The 16519-nt window shown below is 39.3% G+C and overlaps 2 protein-coding genes across 2 annotated transcripts; both read left to right on the plus strand.

The window, feature by feature from the left end:
* The first annotated feature begins 4890 nt into the window (after positions 1-4890).
* Positions 4891-10388, plus strand: LOC144639001 (uncharacterized). The gene is made up of 5 exons (XM_078498269.1): positions 4891-4927; positions 5266-5321; positions 6210-6426; positions 7972-8057; positions 9567-10388. The coding sequence occupies exons 1-5, from the start codon at positions 4891-4893 to the stop codon at positions 10386-10388; spliced, it is 1218 nt and encodes a 405-aa protein (XP_078354395.1).
* Positions 10389-14198: 3810 nt separating this feature from the next.
* LOC144639002 (uncharacterized) lies at positions 14199-16519 on the plus strand. The gene is made up of 2 exons (XM_078498270.1): positions 14199-14582; positions 15951-16519. The coding sequence occupies exons 1-2, from the start codon at positions 14199-14201 to the stop codon at positions 16470-16472; spliced, it is 906 nt and encodes a 301-aa protein (XP_078354396.1). The 3' UTR covers positions 16473-16519.

Here is a 16519-nt window from a genome sequence, read left to right on the forward strand (position 1 = left end):
TCCAGATAATTTGCCACCATTAGTTACCAGGTCTTTGCAGCTTCGAGGGTGTTTTATTTTCTCACACCGCTGACCAGTGTAATCATCACGGCAAGTGCAGTTGGACTTCACAGTGGTTGGGTCACAAATATAATTAATCTCCTCACATGTCCCCCATTAAAACACGGATCGGGGCGACAACATCTATTGACACAGCGATCTCCTCCGTGAGCAAAGCTTTTTCCGTGCTATAAAAATGTAAAACTAAGTAAATTTAAAAGTTTATTTATAATATTAGCAATCATATTCTCGTGATTTTTAGGTAATGTATTGTTATAAAAGTACTTAGAGTGTTTATTTGATTTTGAAAGATTCCGTGGGTTGGTGTCCGAATGTGTACATGGTGGGAGAAGCGTATTCATTGCTACCCGAGTGGAATGAAGGAACTCTTCTATCTGCGTACCATACGAGGCTTTAAAGGAAGGCTGGGATATAATACAACCCGAGCCTCATTAGGTACCAAAGACAATGTGATACTTTAGGTCCTTCATGTATCGGTATTTCCAATGCGATGGGTGTTTTTAGGGATGTCCAATACTCTTGATTTGAGTAAGGCCGTCTAGCATCCAAGACGACCCCTCCTCCTGGAAGCCAGATAGTGAGCGACGGATCGGGTCGACCCGTCGTAAAAGTAGTCGACACGACTTTCTCGTGGTCAGGTTATGAAAGACTTAGAAAAGATCACGATGTGATGGTTAAAGAGGGGAGTGCAAAAATAATGACGAAAAGTGACGATCACTACCTGATTTACAAAAAAAAAAAAAATAGGACCAACATTACCTTATCGGGTCCTTTCGTCACGATCCCTCAACATATTTCATTCCTCTTTCCGCTTTGTCTAAGCCTATCACGAACTGAATTTTCTGTGACTGTTTTCCACTTTTGCTATGACGGGTCGTCACGTTTTGGTCAGATCGTGGCCATCCCTCAACATGTTCGACACCGCCCTTTTGCAAACCTTGTGTCTTATTATTATTATTATTATTTTTATTTGTTTTTTTTTTTTTTAACCGGCTTTTCACTAGGACCCATCGATCGTCACGTCTTGGTCGGATCGTCACGATTTGTCAACACATTCGGACGCCCACCCTTATATCGTGTATTTTCTGAGGGAACTTACCATTAGACAGAACTGGCCGAACTGGAAAGCGTCCTTACGAACTTACTTTTCAGGAGGACGGATCGACTATTACAATAGACTTACAATGACGGGCTGTCACGACCTAGTCGGACCGTCATGATTCGTCAATATATTATTTTACTCCCTATTTTGGACCTTATTTATGACTGAAATCCGGTAATGTAAGTCCCGTTCCCTTCCGTTCCGAACATGACGACCTAAAGGACCTAAAAACAGTGTTACGATTTGAAGTAAGTGTTAGCATTCAATATGTAAATATACATTATTACTCTTCAATTTCCGAAAACCGACGCCCTTATTCTTCCCCTAACTCAACAGGTTTTATTGTTAACCTCATAGCCATTGTTTACAGAATGTAACTTAATATTTGTTTTTTAGTACATATAAAGTACAAAAGACACCTCCCTTTTAATGACAAATGATAGTGTTTTGCAGTTTGCAAAAATGAGGTAAGAAGTATGATTTTTGAACATTAGAGGTCTCGTTGGGACGTGCGAGCAGCTGTCTCCTCTTTTGTGAGGACCTCTGTGAAAGCAACATCACCCGGCACTTGATCTTTCAGCAATCTAACAGGACCTAAATGGGGAGATTTCTTCGAAATGTCTTTCTAGACACTAACCTTGGATAGTTCCTTATCCTACCTGCTGACTCATTAGCATTAAGGAGTGGGGAGACTCGTGTCGAGCAGAAATTACAGGAAGCACCATAGTGAATGAGCCAGCAAGAGGTGTGGGATTGAGGGCTGACCAGTTCCTAGATCAGTGTCTTCGCGAAATGACACACTTTGCATAAATTATCATGTCTTAATAATGCCACCGAGTCGTCTGATTCTCGAAGAACTCAACCCTGGGGCTGATTCTCGAAGAACTCAACCCTGAGGCTTGTTTCTTGTCCAGAAAGAAAATAAGGAAAACTTGCTTCTTTCTGGGAAACAAGACAATTTTATGAGCAAATAAAAACCACAATGCTCTGTGAAAAGTTCAATAATTACGTTATAAATGATTGCTGATTGAGCCAAAACACCCACCCCAAGTTTTTATGCCATGCACATCGCATGACAGCGACATGAAGAAATGAAGCGTCCAACACGTATGCTCCCTGTCTCTTGGAAGAAAGATTGAAAGCTCCTTAGTCGAGAATGCAAAATCACTGTTCCTGTTTTGAAAATTCATGTATTAACATTTCGTAACCCTGCGATGAACTAGCATGCCATCCCGGGAGGATTAGAAATACTCAAATCGCTTAATGCTATGGAATCCGGGATAAGCCCTGGCCTGAATGGACCACTGGGCTCTTATGCAGACTTTTTACCTAATCATGGCTAAATTGCGGACTAAAAAATGAAAATGCTTTGATCGAGTCACGGAACTTAATTAAAGGAAGAAAACACTAGGTTACACCTTACTGTGGTAAGCAATCACACGCGACCTTCAGAAAAAGGCCTTACGTTTTTGTCGAGTTGTTTATTAGTCTGAGAGAAATTATATTTCGTGGGAATTCAGCGCAGTTTTTTTTGCAGTTTTTTGTCGACCTGTACAAAGGCCTTCAGCAGGGGATTAAAGCCCTTCCGAACCTTTCCTAAAACTAATTTAAAAAATAGGTATAGTCCCCCGTAAACTCCTCGTAAAATAAAGTTTTCGTTTATTTGTATACGTCACGTAATAAACGACTTAAAGCAATCAGGATAGTAAAATGTTTTCGAAACCATGTAGAGGGTAAACACATAAATCTCGCTTGCAATCTGCCTGTTAAAACATGCAATTAAATTAAACCAAACGACCGGACTCAACAAGGACGTTAGGAAACTGTTTGCTGTAGCATTTCTTCAGGAAGAAACCAGTGCAATCGTGTAACAGTTAGTCAAAACTCCTGTTTTAATGTTTTCTGCGCCTTTTGGTTTTAAAGATCACGTTGCAAGTCGTGGTCCGGAGGTATATAAAAGAGTGTACTATTGTATTATAACATGTGCATGCTGTATCTAGACAAAGTAGACATTTTTATTGTCGTGAAAAGTATTTTAAAACCGTGATGGCTTCGAGTAATGTTTTAGTTTCAAAAACTAGAACTACAACTGCTAGGTTAATTACGATACATCTTCGTGTAAGAATAAGCATCATTTTATTTGTTTGTTTGTTTTTTCTTCACGTCTTCAGGACTAATTCAAAGCTGTGCTTACTTTTTTTATCAACTTAAGTTTGCGGAGTTTGTGGAGTAGAGAAAATTTCTCGTCGAGCTCTTGAAGGCAATAAATACATTCAATTAACAACGCCTGTTCTTGGTCAAAACTAAGAACGTCACTAGCAGTAACCTGCACAGGAGCAGGTGGAACTTTGTTTGTTTGTTTGTTTTTTTTGTTTGTAAGAATTGATATTATTCTGTTACAACGTGAATAGATCGATTTTAAGAGGACTGAAAATAAATATATACATAAATTGAACACTAGATAGCTACAGCTTTGTAACGTCAGTTGCTATCAGTAAAGTGTGAGTATCAATAATATTAATTTAGCCCTTTTTACCTCGAAATCCTTATTCTTGGAGAGCTACTCTTAAGACGTTCATAAAAAAGAAGCGTCTATCGTGCACGGTTCCAATCCCTGTCTTTTACCTAATCACGGATTATTTGCGGGCTAAAAAAATTAAAATCTACAGATCGGGTCACTGAACCTAATTAAAGGAAAAAACACTAGGTGACACCTTACTGCGGTTATCAATTACACGCGACCTTCAGAAAAAGGCCTTACGTTTTATGTACTATACAAACAGAAATGATCACGTGGTTGAGTTGTTTATTGCAGTCTGAGAGAAATGATATTTTCGTGGGAATTTAGTGCAGTTTTTTGCGAATCAGTGTAGAAGTGTTGAGGGGTGCAAAGCAACAAAATACATTTTGTCGACCTGTACAAAGGCCTTCAGCAGGGGATTAAAACCGTTTGAACTTTCCGAAAAACTAATTGAAAAAACTGCGTATAGTCCCCCGGTAAACTTCTCGTAAAAATTGTTTATCTGCATACGTCACGTAATTAGCTACTTAACCTATCAGGATAGTATTTTTTTTTTAAACCATCTAGGGGGTAAACATATAAATCTCGCTTGCATTCTACCTGTTAAAACGTGCAATTAAACCAATAATAACAATTCAAAGGTATTACGAACATATTCACAATAGCATCTATTCACTAAGAAACCACTGCAATTGTGTATAAGTTAGTCAAAACTCTTGTCTTTATCTTTTCTGCACCTTTTGGTTTGAAAGATCTCGTTGCAAGTCGTGGTCCGGAGGTATATAAAAGAGTGCATTTTTTCTTATTTGTATTATAGTATGTGCATGCTGTATCTAGACAGTAGACATTTTTGTTAACGTGAAAAGTACTTTAAAGCCGTATGGCTCCTGGTTGCAGTTAGTCAAAAATCATTTCTTTTTTTTGGTTTGAATGATCACGTTGTAAGTCGTAGCCTGGAGGTACATAAAAATATATTTTTCTTTTTTGTTTTATAACATGTGCATGCTGTATCTAAACATAGTGTGATGGTTCCGGTTAATTTAAATTTTCAAAAACTAGAACGTTAGCTGCAAGGTTAATTACGACACATCATTGTGTAAGAATAAGCATCATTTGATTCTTTTTGTTTCCTTCACCTCTTCAGAACTAATTGTTAATTAAAAAAGATATTTGCTTCCATCAGTTCATTTAACTGAAAATTGAAAACATGGTAAAAAAGAAAAGCTCGTCCAGCGGTGATACAGGTAGGTTTTGGCCAAATCTAAGAAGGCCACTAAATGCAGCGGGACAGGTGGAACTAAAGCTTGTTTGTGTAACAATCGAGGTTCTTCTATTACAAATAGAATAGACCAATTTTAAGCAGTCGGAAAATACTATACATAAACACGAAGATTGTTAAAACTTTGTAACATTAATTGCTATCATGTAGTGCAATATGAGTATCAATGGCTTTCCATTTCTTCTTCAAAATTCTTATTCTTTGAAAACAACCACCAAAATGTTCGTCTAATGAAAGGGTTTTTTTTTGGTTATTTCTATTTTTCTTACATATTATCTGCTATTTCGCAATTATATATCCAAGGCCTCAAATCGAATTTCATAGCAAAGTCTACACATAAAAATAGTCAAAATATTCAGGTAATATGATGATGTGTTCTGAGTTTTGAAATATTTTTTGGGAAAATGGATTTCTAAAGCGAATGAACTGATAAAACGAATTTAAAACCCCGCAAAGAGATAATGGAAACATCAATTTTACCTATTTGTAGCACTCCGGGGAATACAAAATATGCATGGACGCAAGTTGATGTTGAATTATGTGGAATAGTGTCTAAATTCCAAATTTTACAAGTTCAAGAGAGAAATGGCATTTGATAGTAACAAAAAAGGAGAAGATTTTCGCTTTTAAGATTTCCCGTGCGCAGCCACTTTGGATTTTATGAGGTGTAATGGTTGCAGCTATTGTTTGGAAGCAGAGGATCTTTTGTGCGAAACAACTAAACAGCCATTTTCACGTCATAAAATTCAAAACGTAAGCGCGCATGAAATTTAGAAGCCATAATTTTTAACATTTTGTCATTGAGGTTAAATGTTATTTTAACCTTGTCCTGTAAAATTGCAATTTAGTCATTATTTCAAACAGTTCAACGTTAACTTGTCATAAGAGTGGACGTCACCAGTCTTCTTAAGCTATTTTTAGTAGGAATAAGCATAAGCAAAACAAATCAAAATTGTTTTATCATGCATGTAGGCTTCTGCTTCCGCTTATGTTTGTGCTTCTTTCACTGAAGACAGCATAAGAAAAAGGGGGGGTATAAGTTTTTCGTATGCGCTTATGCTAATATTTGTGCTTATCCCAGTGAAACCCAACCTTTAAAAAAAGAAACATTAAAACATATTTACATTCAAGTTATTTAGCACTTCATTTTCTGAAACATTTCACGATTTCCACAGAAAGCCACGCGTAAAATGAGGTCAAGAAACGCCATGGTCAATCTCGCCTGCCTTGTTGCATCAGCTGTCTAGTTGGAACAGCATTTCCTCATCGCTCATGGAATCTGTCAAAAGTTTGCCTTTTTTATAGACAAAGACGTTGTTCCCGACCACGCCCTCGAAGGTCACGTCTTCAAAAGGGCAACAGCGGACAGAGCTACCCAGTGTCACGTGATGTGTAAAGATGATTGTCGCTGTATATCAATGAACTTCATACACAACAATGATCAAGACAACTGCGAACTGAACAGCATTAATCATGAGCTATAGGATAAGTGGAGTTTTTTCTAAATTAAAAGCCAATATCTTACCACTTAAGTCTTTTTACTACTCTGTTTACTACTTTGGTTGTTCGATCGCAACACATGGGTAACCAGATTAAAAATATAACACAAACAGCGGTAATAAACATTATGAAACATCGCATTTTTATAAACCAGGCTTTTATTCAACCGAGAAGACCTGGATGCTAAACTAATTTGCATTTGGTGTTACGGCGAATAATAAAAACACTGGGTAGGAAAAACTTTCACTGTTGCTAGGAGATTTTGGTGTTTGGCCAATCACTAAACCGAACAAACAATGGGTATTGTTTTTTAATTTCGTGTTGAGCTCGTAAGATCTACGAGCACTCTCAATCCCCTAGTGAGGTATGAAAAAGGCGACAAACTTGAGCCTTTCCCCACATGGACGAAGAAAGGTTGGCAACCGGAAATGAATTTTGGTTTATTTTTGAGATGTTCGCAACTCAACGGTGGAAAAAAAATGCAAATTTCAGATAGTTTTGTGGTCGTTGTCGTTATTTTTGAAGGCTTTCGCTATGGAGTAAGCTGGAGTTGTCTTAAGTTGCCTAAACAAGCAACAAGTGACTTTTTACCGGTGCAGCATGAGCGGGAAAACACAGGCGTTGAACTCTATGCGTGTGTTTGTGTGGTCACAACTTACAAATATAAAAAATTCAAATCTATTCACTAATTGTTGTTGTGAACATTTAAGCTTTAAAAAAATCGGCTTTTACGACTGAGGTTTTGAAATAAAATAAATAAGAACAATTTCCGCATAGGGTGAGTTAGTTTTTATGCAGGTTTTTTGACGAATTTAAGCTTGTAAGAGCGCTTCTTTGTTTAATGTTTTCGACTCGTATATATAATACAATTATTTACATGCGGCGTGCAATTTATTGTCGTCGGAGAATCCACTACTGTTTCTGGAATGTAGCCGATAAAACTTTATTTCCTCCACTCACTACTTCTCTAAACATTTCAATTTACTTCAAAGGTGATGTAAATAGTTCTTAACTCCAATTCATAGTCGCAAAATTCAACCATTTAATTAAGCAAGACTCCAACGACTTCGGGTAAACCCATGTTCACCTCATCCCACTCCCTGTGTGAATGAATGGTTTCCTTTGTATAACCCCCAGGTGGGCCACCTTTACATTCCTTATAAGGAAAATGGCCACCTTTGGATCTTACGAGCTTCACACGAAAGAAGGGATTATCTTCCTACCCATGGTATTATACACATAGTCCCAAATGCAAATTAGCTTAGTGGTCCACATGTAGGAATACCTACCCCCAAAGGCATGAAAATGGTGGTTTTCTTCGGGGAGTGGCCAGGGGCACTCCGAATGCAAATTAGTTTAGCATCCAGGTCTTGTCGGTTGAATAAAAGCCTGGTTACCCATGTATTGTGATCGAACAACGACAGAAGTAAACAGAGTAGTAAAGAACAGACTTTAGTGGTAAGATATTAGCTTTTAACTTAGAAAAACTCCACTTATCCTATAGCTCATGCATTAATAAAGAGATGAAACCAGCAGCACTTAAATATAGACCAGGAGCAAGCTACTATGATTTAGTCAGGGAATACACAACTAATGTAAGTGCTGTTCCTAAATTTTGCCATTTAAAAAAAAAACAAGTAATAATAAGGCCTATTGCGAAATTTAGCTTTAATTCGCAGAAAAAAGTCTTGTGCGAGCTTGCAGTTCATAAAATCCTTCTAGGCATCCATGTTCCATTTTGGCTTTCTATTTTTCTTTTCTTGGTGTTTTCAACCTTGTGAAACAAACCATTACTTAAGGTTTTATTTCGATTAGAAAGTTGTAGTGCTGTGTACATTACAAAAAAGTCCTGATATAAGTGCCGCTTAATAAATTATCAGTTTTATCAACTCGCTAAGCCTTTTCTAAAATATGCCAACTCACTTAAGTAGCTCGAAGGGAAATAAATTAATACAGATTTGTCATTCGGCCCGAATGGAATAAAATACTTAAATAAACAACAAACAGACAAACAAAGACATAAAAAAAATATATATTAATAACTCTCGGACGTCAAAGGAGTGGGGGGGGGGGGGGGGGGTTGGTGGATGCCACCACCCCCAATAAATTTTTTTCCAAATTTTGAAAGCAAGGATTTACTATACAATACTGAACCTTTCAATAGCTGTTCATCCATACTTTGCGGAAATTTTGATATGTCAACCATTTGTCTATAATATTTGATGTTGCCATGGCAACGTCAGAAATACAAGCAGGCCTTGCCAAAAATCGTCATTTTAACATTTTTCTTTATTTTTCCAGGTTTTGGAAACAATTGCATGATTTGTTTATTTTTTAAAAGTCCCCGACTTTCTAAGAAAATGTTGAAATCCAAGTTGGCGAATCCAAGATGGCGGCTCTAATGACGTCACGTGACGTCATATGACGTCACAGCCAATTAAAATTATTTTATCTCGTAGAGTAAGCTACGGGCTTTCTTCTCAGTACAAAATTATTTCGCTACGCCATAATATAACGAAAACTCCGGGCGGGGAGGGGTTCAGTCCATCCCCCCCCCCTTGTACCATGGTTGGGGTATAATTTGCTTGTACGTCCGAGGGTTAAAAAATCTTAATTGACCACTTTTAAACGGGGCTTTTAGGGACAATGTAAACAAACTCTGAAAAAAATGTAAAAATGAACATAGGGTGCATAAAAATGCCAACTGGCAGGAGGCAGACCAGTTGGCTATTTACAAGTCTGGCCGAAGAATTGGACTTGAGACTACCAAGCACAACACCAGCTACTGGTCAGAACGGGATTTGAGTTCGCGGCCTCAGGATTTCAAATCCAGCGCCCTACCCACTCGGCCACGCTGCTCCCAGCCTTGAAATGCGGTAGTCCCCAACCGTTTAACAGTGCGGGAACTTTTTGTTGAACGTTCCGGCTTTGTAAAAAAAACTCACAGAAAATCAGGGCGATCGCGTGGGGGCTAAGGATTCAGCAACCTATCCTTCAAACTGATTCAAGCTTTCACTGCCAATTAAACTATTTTCAAAGAAACGGCGTATTTGCTAAAAATATAAACAAATTTGTACAATTAATTGGTTTTTACATTTTTAAAGCATGGAAGGAGCTTCGTTCAAGGACAAGATCGCTGTGTCAATAGATGTTGTCGCCCCGATCCGTGTTTCAATGGGGGGACCTGTGAGGAGATTTGTGACCCCACCACTGTGAGGTTCAACTGCACTTGCCCTGATGATTACACTGGTCAGCGGTGCGAGAGAATAAAACACCCTCGAAGCTGTACAGACCTGGTAACTAATGGTGTCAAAATATCTGGAATGTACAACGTGTACGACTCTCAGAATAACCCTTTTCAAGTCTTTTGCGATTTTGATTCTGAGGTCGATTTTGTTTGGACACTTGTTCAGTCTTTCTCTCTTGGAAACAACAACCAGTTTACTGAAAAGAGGTTTGGTGTCGACTTTCCTGTCAATGAAGATGATGGAGCTATTAATTGGGAAATCTATAGATTATCTCTGTCCCGTATGCAGTCCATTGCTGGTGTATCAACCCATTTAAGAGCCACGTGCAACTTCCCTGAGGATGGTCTTGTGTATACTGATTACGCACGCGCACAGTTGGAAGGGCATGACCTGTTTGGCGTGTGGACGACGGCTGAGTGCCGCATGTACGAGTTGGTCAACATCCGAGGAATTGAGTGCCGTAACTGCACTGCAGGTACACATCAAAAAACGGACCGCATGTGGCATATTAGCAGCTATAGAAGTGCATCAGTGGGCTGTGAGTTTGACGGCACGATAGGATGTGTCACTGGTGAACAAAATTTTGGTCGCTATATGGCCACAAATCCTGCATTTCGATGCACGTCTAATCCAGACTCAACCACCCAACATTGGATTGGAAGCAAGTTGTCCAATTAACTATGATTGTCAGAGGAGGCCCTGATGATGGTTAATCCTATTCAGACCGGCTTTTTTGGAACTTTTCAGACCGAAGGGAGGTGGGGCGGTTTTCGCCCCCCTCCGTAACTTCTAGATTATTTAAGCAATCACAATCAAACTTAGATTATACATAGTATGTTCAAAAATCTATCTTTTGACATATGTCACGTTGGATTATGACGTCACATCACGTGACAATTACATCATGATGTCGAAACAGCCGCCATGTTAGATTTCAATTTTTTCCAAACGTCAGGAAACCGCCCAAAATTACTGAAAAGTATTCAAAATCCATAACGCAGTGCAATAAAACTCTAAACAGGTCAAAATAATTGCATTAAGGTAAAATAGAAATTTTTGGAAAACAAGCCTGTCAAAATTCCGTTGCCATGGTTACATCAAGTTCCCGACACAACAACCTATCCTACCAAATTATTCCCAGATAAATTTTAGATTAACCTGTAAAAGTTTGGCTGAAAGTTATAATGGTTCAAAGTTAGCGCGGGCACTCGGTCTGGATTTGTTTAAAGAATGTATGTTAACGAACTTGTATGTTTTTTTGATAAACTGACGACGTCTAGACTAATGTGTGCACTTATAATTAACAACTGTTCACCGAAGTGGAGGTGGCTAGTGGTGGAATATCCACCTCTGGCTACCGACGCTGAGGTGAATAGTTTTTTTAGTATAGGTAATCGCATGGGGCCGAGTAAAATTAAGGATTAATATCACGCGTGTTTTCAGAAGTTGTAGAAATTGCCAGAGTCGCGAAGCGACGAGGGCAATTTCTACAACTTCTGAAAACACGCGTGATATTAATCCTTAATTTTACGAGGACACATGTGATTACTTGTTTATGACATAGAGGGCAAAATTTTCTGAAAATTGTCGATGCTTATATATAATATAAACTTATCGGTACAGCGCGAAGCTTAATAATTTGGCTTGCAAAACGAAAACGTTCCTCATAATCGAGCAAATCTTGGCGTTCGAAGAGAATAACGCTGACAGTTGTATGCAATGAAATGTATGAAAGTCGTGAAAATAATAAAAAGCTATTAACAACTGAACAAGCGAACACTCAATATAAACGTAAGCTTAATTTTATTCACCTGTTTGCACGTTTTGAAGATTTCCGTCTACGAGCGGCTTCACATGTCAGTCCTCGACATAGATAACAGCAAACGACGACCCCAAACAAACTTGTAGAAGTAATTTGTCCGGTACATGTGACCTTCTTTCACAGAAAAAACTATGTATGTCCTCATTTATATCCTGGGTTGCTGGTGATGAGTCTTAGAGATGACAGAAGTGAAACGGAGATGTCAGTTGCCGGCCGCTATGAATGAGTTTGAATCGTCGCACACTCGCAAGTGTCTGATCCAATTTTTGTACCGTTTTCAACTGTAATAATCTTCTGTTTCAGCTTTCGGATCTTCGTTTCAAGCTATCACTCCGTTTCCATTCCATTTTCATCACATATCTGCGGAAACTGAAGTCAAATTTGGAAAAGATCGATGTCCAAGCGAGCGCTGTGTTTGAAAATGCTGCTCAAAATCCCGCCGTCTTGAAGCCAACGAAGTGCAGCGCGATCAGCCAATCAGAAACGAGCAATTTTCCTGTTTGTCCAATCAGGATCTAGTAATTTTGCCCGGGGCAATTACCAAAATTAAGGAAAAATGCCCTCTGTCTCAGCCAATCAGCATTCAGTAATTTTGCCCTCTATGTTATAAAGGTATATACTAAAGCAACGAGCTTAAATAACCCCAAATGATCATTTTTAACTCATTTATTCCTGTCAACGATTACAATTTTCACGCGCAACATCTAAGTCTCTGACATCTAAGTCTCTGACATGAAAAGTCTCTGAGCGGGCAACATTGCAAAATCTATGACGTCAGAGTAACAGTGCTCTGTTACTCTGACGGAAAACAAAAACAAAACTTTAAAAAAATGTCCGTTGCAATTGGGACCAGTCATTGAGTGTATAATATAACAAATTTAATACACGTACTTATAGGGGAGCCCCCAGCGGCCCGCAGGGCCGCAGAGCAGAGCCCCATAAACATAGAAAATTAACAGACCCGTGCTTTTGGTTTTTAATGGCCATCATGGCTAGCGGCATGGTTCGCGGGCGCGTGCGCCTAGCGACGTCGCCCCAACATGGCGGCCATAGTGCCATACTCCAGAAATAGGTTTAAGGTTATGGTTAATGTCAGCTACATCTTTGATATTGGACATTTATGTCATGGGTAATTGGCAGCTGTCAAAACAAGGTATCCGCTGACAAGTATCACATGACCATATCGCGGGCTCACATGAAGAGCTCGTCGAGGTCGAATGCTTTTTTGAAGTTTACCGCTGGCCAAGTAATGGTTTACATTGGATCGCGGGCTCAGGTGCTATATTTTTTCCTGTTATCGGTCAGTAAATTAGGATTTACGAAAAGGGCGAAGTAAATAATCGGGGAGCCCCGCTTTTAGGCTTGGCTAAATCTATTTATAAGATTTAATTCCTTTTCTTTGAGTTCGCTCACAGCTGCCTTTTTACCACGACTGAGCTAATATTGACTCGTATATGGATGTTCTTTTTATCCTCTCGACCATCAGCAAGATGCTTCATGAATAAGGAAAGCTAGGCAAAGAAATATTATCATTAAATAATGTAATGTAATTTCGAGTTTAAAAGGCGCAGTAAATTACAAGAGGTTAATCAAACGCCCATCGACTGTCTAATATTTACATTGAAAGACAACTTAATGGGCGTTTGATTAACCTCTTGTAATTTACTGCGCCTTTTAAGCTCGAAAGTACAATGTCAATCAAAAAACTACCATGTGTCACCTATTCGCAAAAAGATGTTTCGTAATAAATGAAATTCACCAAAAACACAAGCAAAAAAATTAATTAACAATTACAGTCCCTTTTATAAAATGTACTGAACTGAGTTGACGACTTCTCTATGATTAATTCAGGGTTGCCGTAGTATCCGTTTCGCTGGAAAGAAAAGGGACATTATTAAGTCCAATTTTTTGCTGCAAAACAACGATTTGGCAACGCTAAGAGCTGAGATTCAACGTTGATGATGAACAACACCGTTACCGACAAACACAACAGCGGATCGGCGGACCATCATTCACAGGTAGCCCAAGCTCCTAAAGGAGCCGTCAACATATAGACCACATATGACATTGCGTAATAACGTTATTGTAAGGGTTTGTATGGGAATATAACGATCGTAAAAAAATAATTCAAAATAAAGGGAAAATATCCGATAAAATCGACTTACCTATCCTCTTCTATACAAATCTTGTGTTTCTATGCCGTTTGGGGGCGTTTAGAAGCGATTTCAGTGGGTTTTAGGTTCGCTGGTTTCCTCTCTATATATAATTCCTATATAATTCCTATGTAGAGAGGAAACCAGCGAACCTAAAACCCACTGGAATCGCTTCAAAACGCCCCCAAACGGCATAGAAACACAAGATTTGTATAGAAGAGGATAGGTAAGTCGATTTTATCGGATATTTTCCCTTTATTTTGAATTATTTTTTTACGATCGTTATATTCCCATACAAACCCTTATAATAACGTTATTACGCAATGTCATATGTGGTCTATATGTTGACGGCTCCTTTAGGAGCTTGGGCTACCTGTGCATCATTCAGACAATAATGATAACTCTACTCTTGAAGCTATTTACAGCGGTCTTACCCAATCGAGTATAAAAGGAACAACCACACCACGTCATGCACATTGCCATTTCGATAGAAGTCGCTCTCTAGTGCTCGCTATGTCGGCTAGTAATTCTCGACAAGTTAATCGACCGGCAGCGCCACAAGTTCCTGCAGCGCCACATGTACAAGTTCCTGCAGCGCCACAAGTTCCTGTAGCGCAACTAATTCCTGCAGCGTCGCAAGTTCCTGCAGCGCCGCAAGTTCCTGCAGCGCCTCAAGTTCCTGTAGCGCAACTAATTCCTGCAGCGCCACAAGTTCCTGCAGCGCCACATGTACAAGTTCCTGCAGCGCCGCAAGTTCCTGCAGCGCCTCAAGTTCCTGCAGTGCCACAAGTTCCTGCAGCGCCGCAAGTGCCTGCAGCGCCACAAAATCCTGCAGCGCCACAAGTGCCTGCTCCTCTTGACGCCAACGCTGTTCCTTCAACTTCTGGTGAACATGAGGTATTTATTCCTTGTTTTTTCATTTTACTCCTGTTCGCATTGTTGGAGCCTTTTTACTTTGGTTCATGTTGGCACGCTCGTTTTCTCCGCGTGCTAACTATTTCTATTTAGCTTTTTGTTTTTTCCCGACTTCGTCTTTCGTTTCTCGTTTCATATATTTTTTAGTTTAGGTTTTTCAGCGTTGTTTCTTGTGCACGTGTTTCCTTTTTTGCTTTAATTTGCACAGTTCTACTTCCATGTTACTTTCTCTCATGCACGGGTTTTGTGGTATTTTGTCACCGCATAGTTTTCTCGCGTTTTGTTTTGTTTTTGTTTCCCCGTTAGTCTTTGTGTTCTGCTATTGTTTTCCGGTTTGCCGATGTATCTGCATTGTTTGCCGGCTTACCGATGTGTTTGATTTTGTTTACCGGCTAGCCGAAGTGTTTTATATTGTTTTCCGTTTTGCCGATATGTTTGCATTGTTTTCCGGCTTACCGATGTGTTGATTTTGTTTACCGGCCAGCCGAAGTGTTTTATATTGTTTTTCCGGTTTGCCGATGTGTTTGCATTGTTTTCCGGCTTACCGATGTGTTGATTTTGTTTACCGGCCAGCCGAAGTGTTTTGTATTGTTTTCCGGTTTGCCGATGTGTTTGCATTGTTTTCCGGCTTACCGATGTTTTTGATTTTGTTTACCGGCCAGCCGAAGTGTTTTATATTGTTTTCCGGTTTGCCGATGTGTTTTGCATTGTTTTCCGGCTTACCGATGTGTTGATTTTGTTTACCGGCTCGCCGATATTTTTCACATTGTTTTTCCGGCTAGCCGGTGTGTTTTTATTTATTTAAGTTTTCCAGCCAGCCATTGTATTTTATATTCTTTTCCGGCTAGCTTATATGTTTCTACTCTTGTTTCGCGTTCAAATTTATCTGGTTAGCTCTTGTGTCTACACTGCTTTAGGCGTAGCAAGTGTTTACTTTGTTTTCCAGCAAGGCGATGTGTTCTATCGCATTCCGGTTCGGGTTGGCCGACGTGTTTTCCCTTAAGCTCAGCCGTTTTGTTTTATTGTTTGGGCTAGTTAATGCTTATAATATCCTTGGGCACTGTTTGCAGTGCTTTTTATATCTTTACTTTGTTTTCAATTTTTTCTTATTCATGTTTTATTGTCCTGCGTTCATCTTATCTCCAACTTGCGCGTGTATTGTCATTCGCTTTAATTTCTGTTACACATTTATTTTCCCGCCAAATTTTCATTTTAGCCTATATTATTTTAAATTCATCAATGTTTTCATACTATTATATGCACATATCATTTAATTTCGTTTTTTCGTTATATTGCATTTGTATATTCATCTTTCATTCGCTTTACACCTTTTGTTTATTTTTTACTTAGACGGACCTTGTTCAAGCTTTATCTAAGCGTATTGAGGCCCTGGAAAACCGTAACATTGATGTCGACGCCCAGATCATTAGTTTATCTGCCTATGGCCTCCGCCACCTATCAGATTTTGATAAATATACAGCTCTGTCGATGGCTGAGTCATTGGCTGACGGCGCTCGGAAGAAACAGCACTCCAAGGCAGCGTTTCTCTCGGCGGCAGTGCAGACGCTTCGTACACGTCTTTCAAAGTCTACCCAGCTCTTCCAAGCCTATTTTCTTGCCTTATTTGCGGATAAGGACTATACTAAAGTTCTTGATAGTATTGCCAAAGTGGATAAATCTCTTCGTTCAGAGTCGTCTCGCCTGCAGCGTAACCCGCCTGCCTCTCGTAACCGTAGCGTTATTTGTTATGAGTGTGGCCGTCCTGGCCACATCGCGCCCAGGTGTTTCCTAAGAAGAAATCCACCACAAAATTCTATGGGAGGAAACCGTTTTCCCTACCAGAGGCCTTCTCGTGGACGTCCGTCTTCTTAAGCCTTCTTGCATTGTTACTTATTTTGTTATTTCTTCTAACAGTTTGT

This window comes from Oculina patagonica, chromosome 14, assembly GCF_052425735.1.
Source record: "Oculina patagonica isolate OP01 chromosome 14, crgOcupat, whole genome shotgun sequence".
Taxonomy (NCBI): Eukaryota; Metazoa; Cnidaria; class Anthozoa; order Scleractinia; family Oculinidae; genus Oculina; species Oculina patagonica.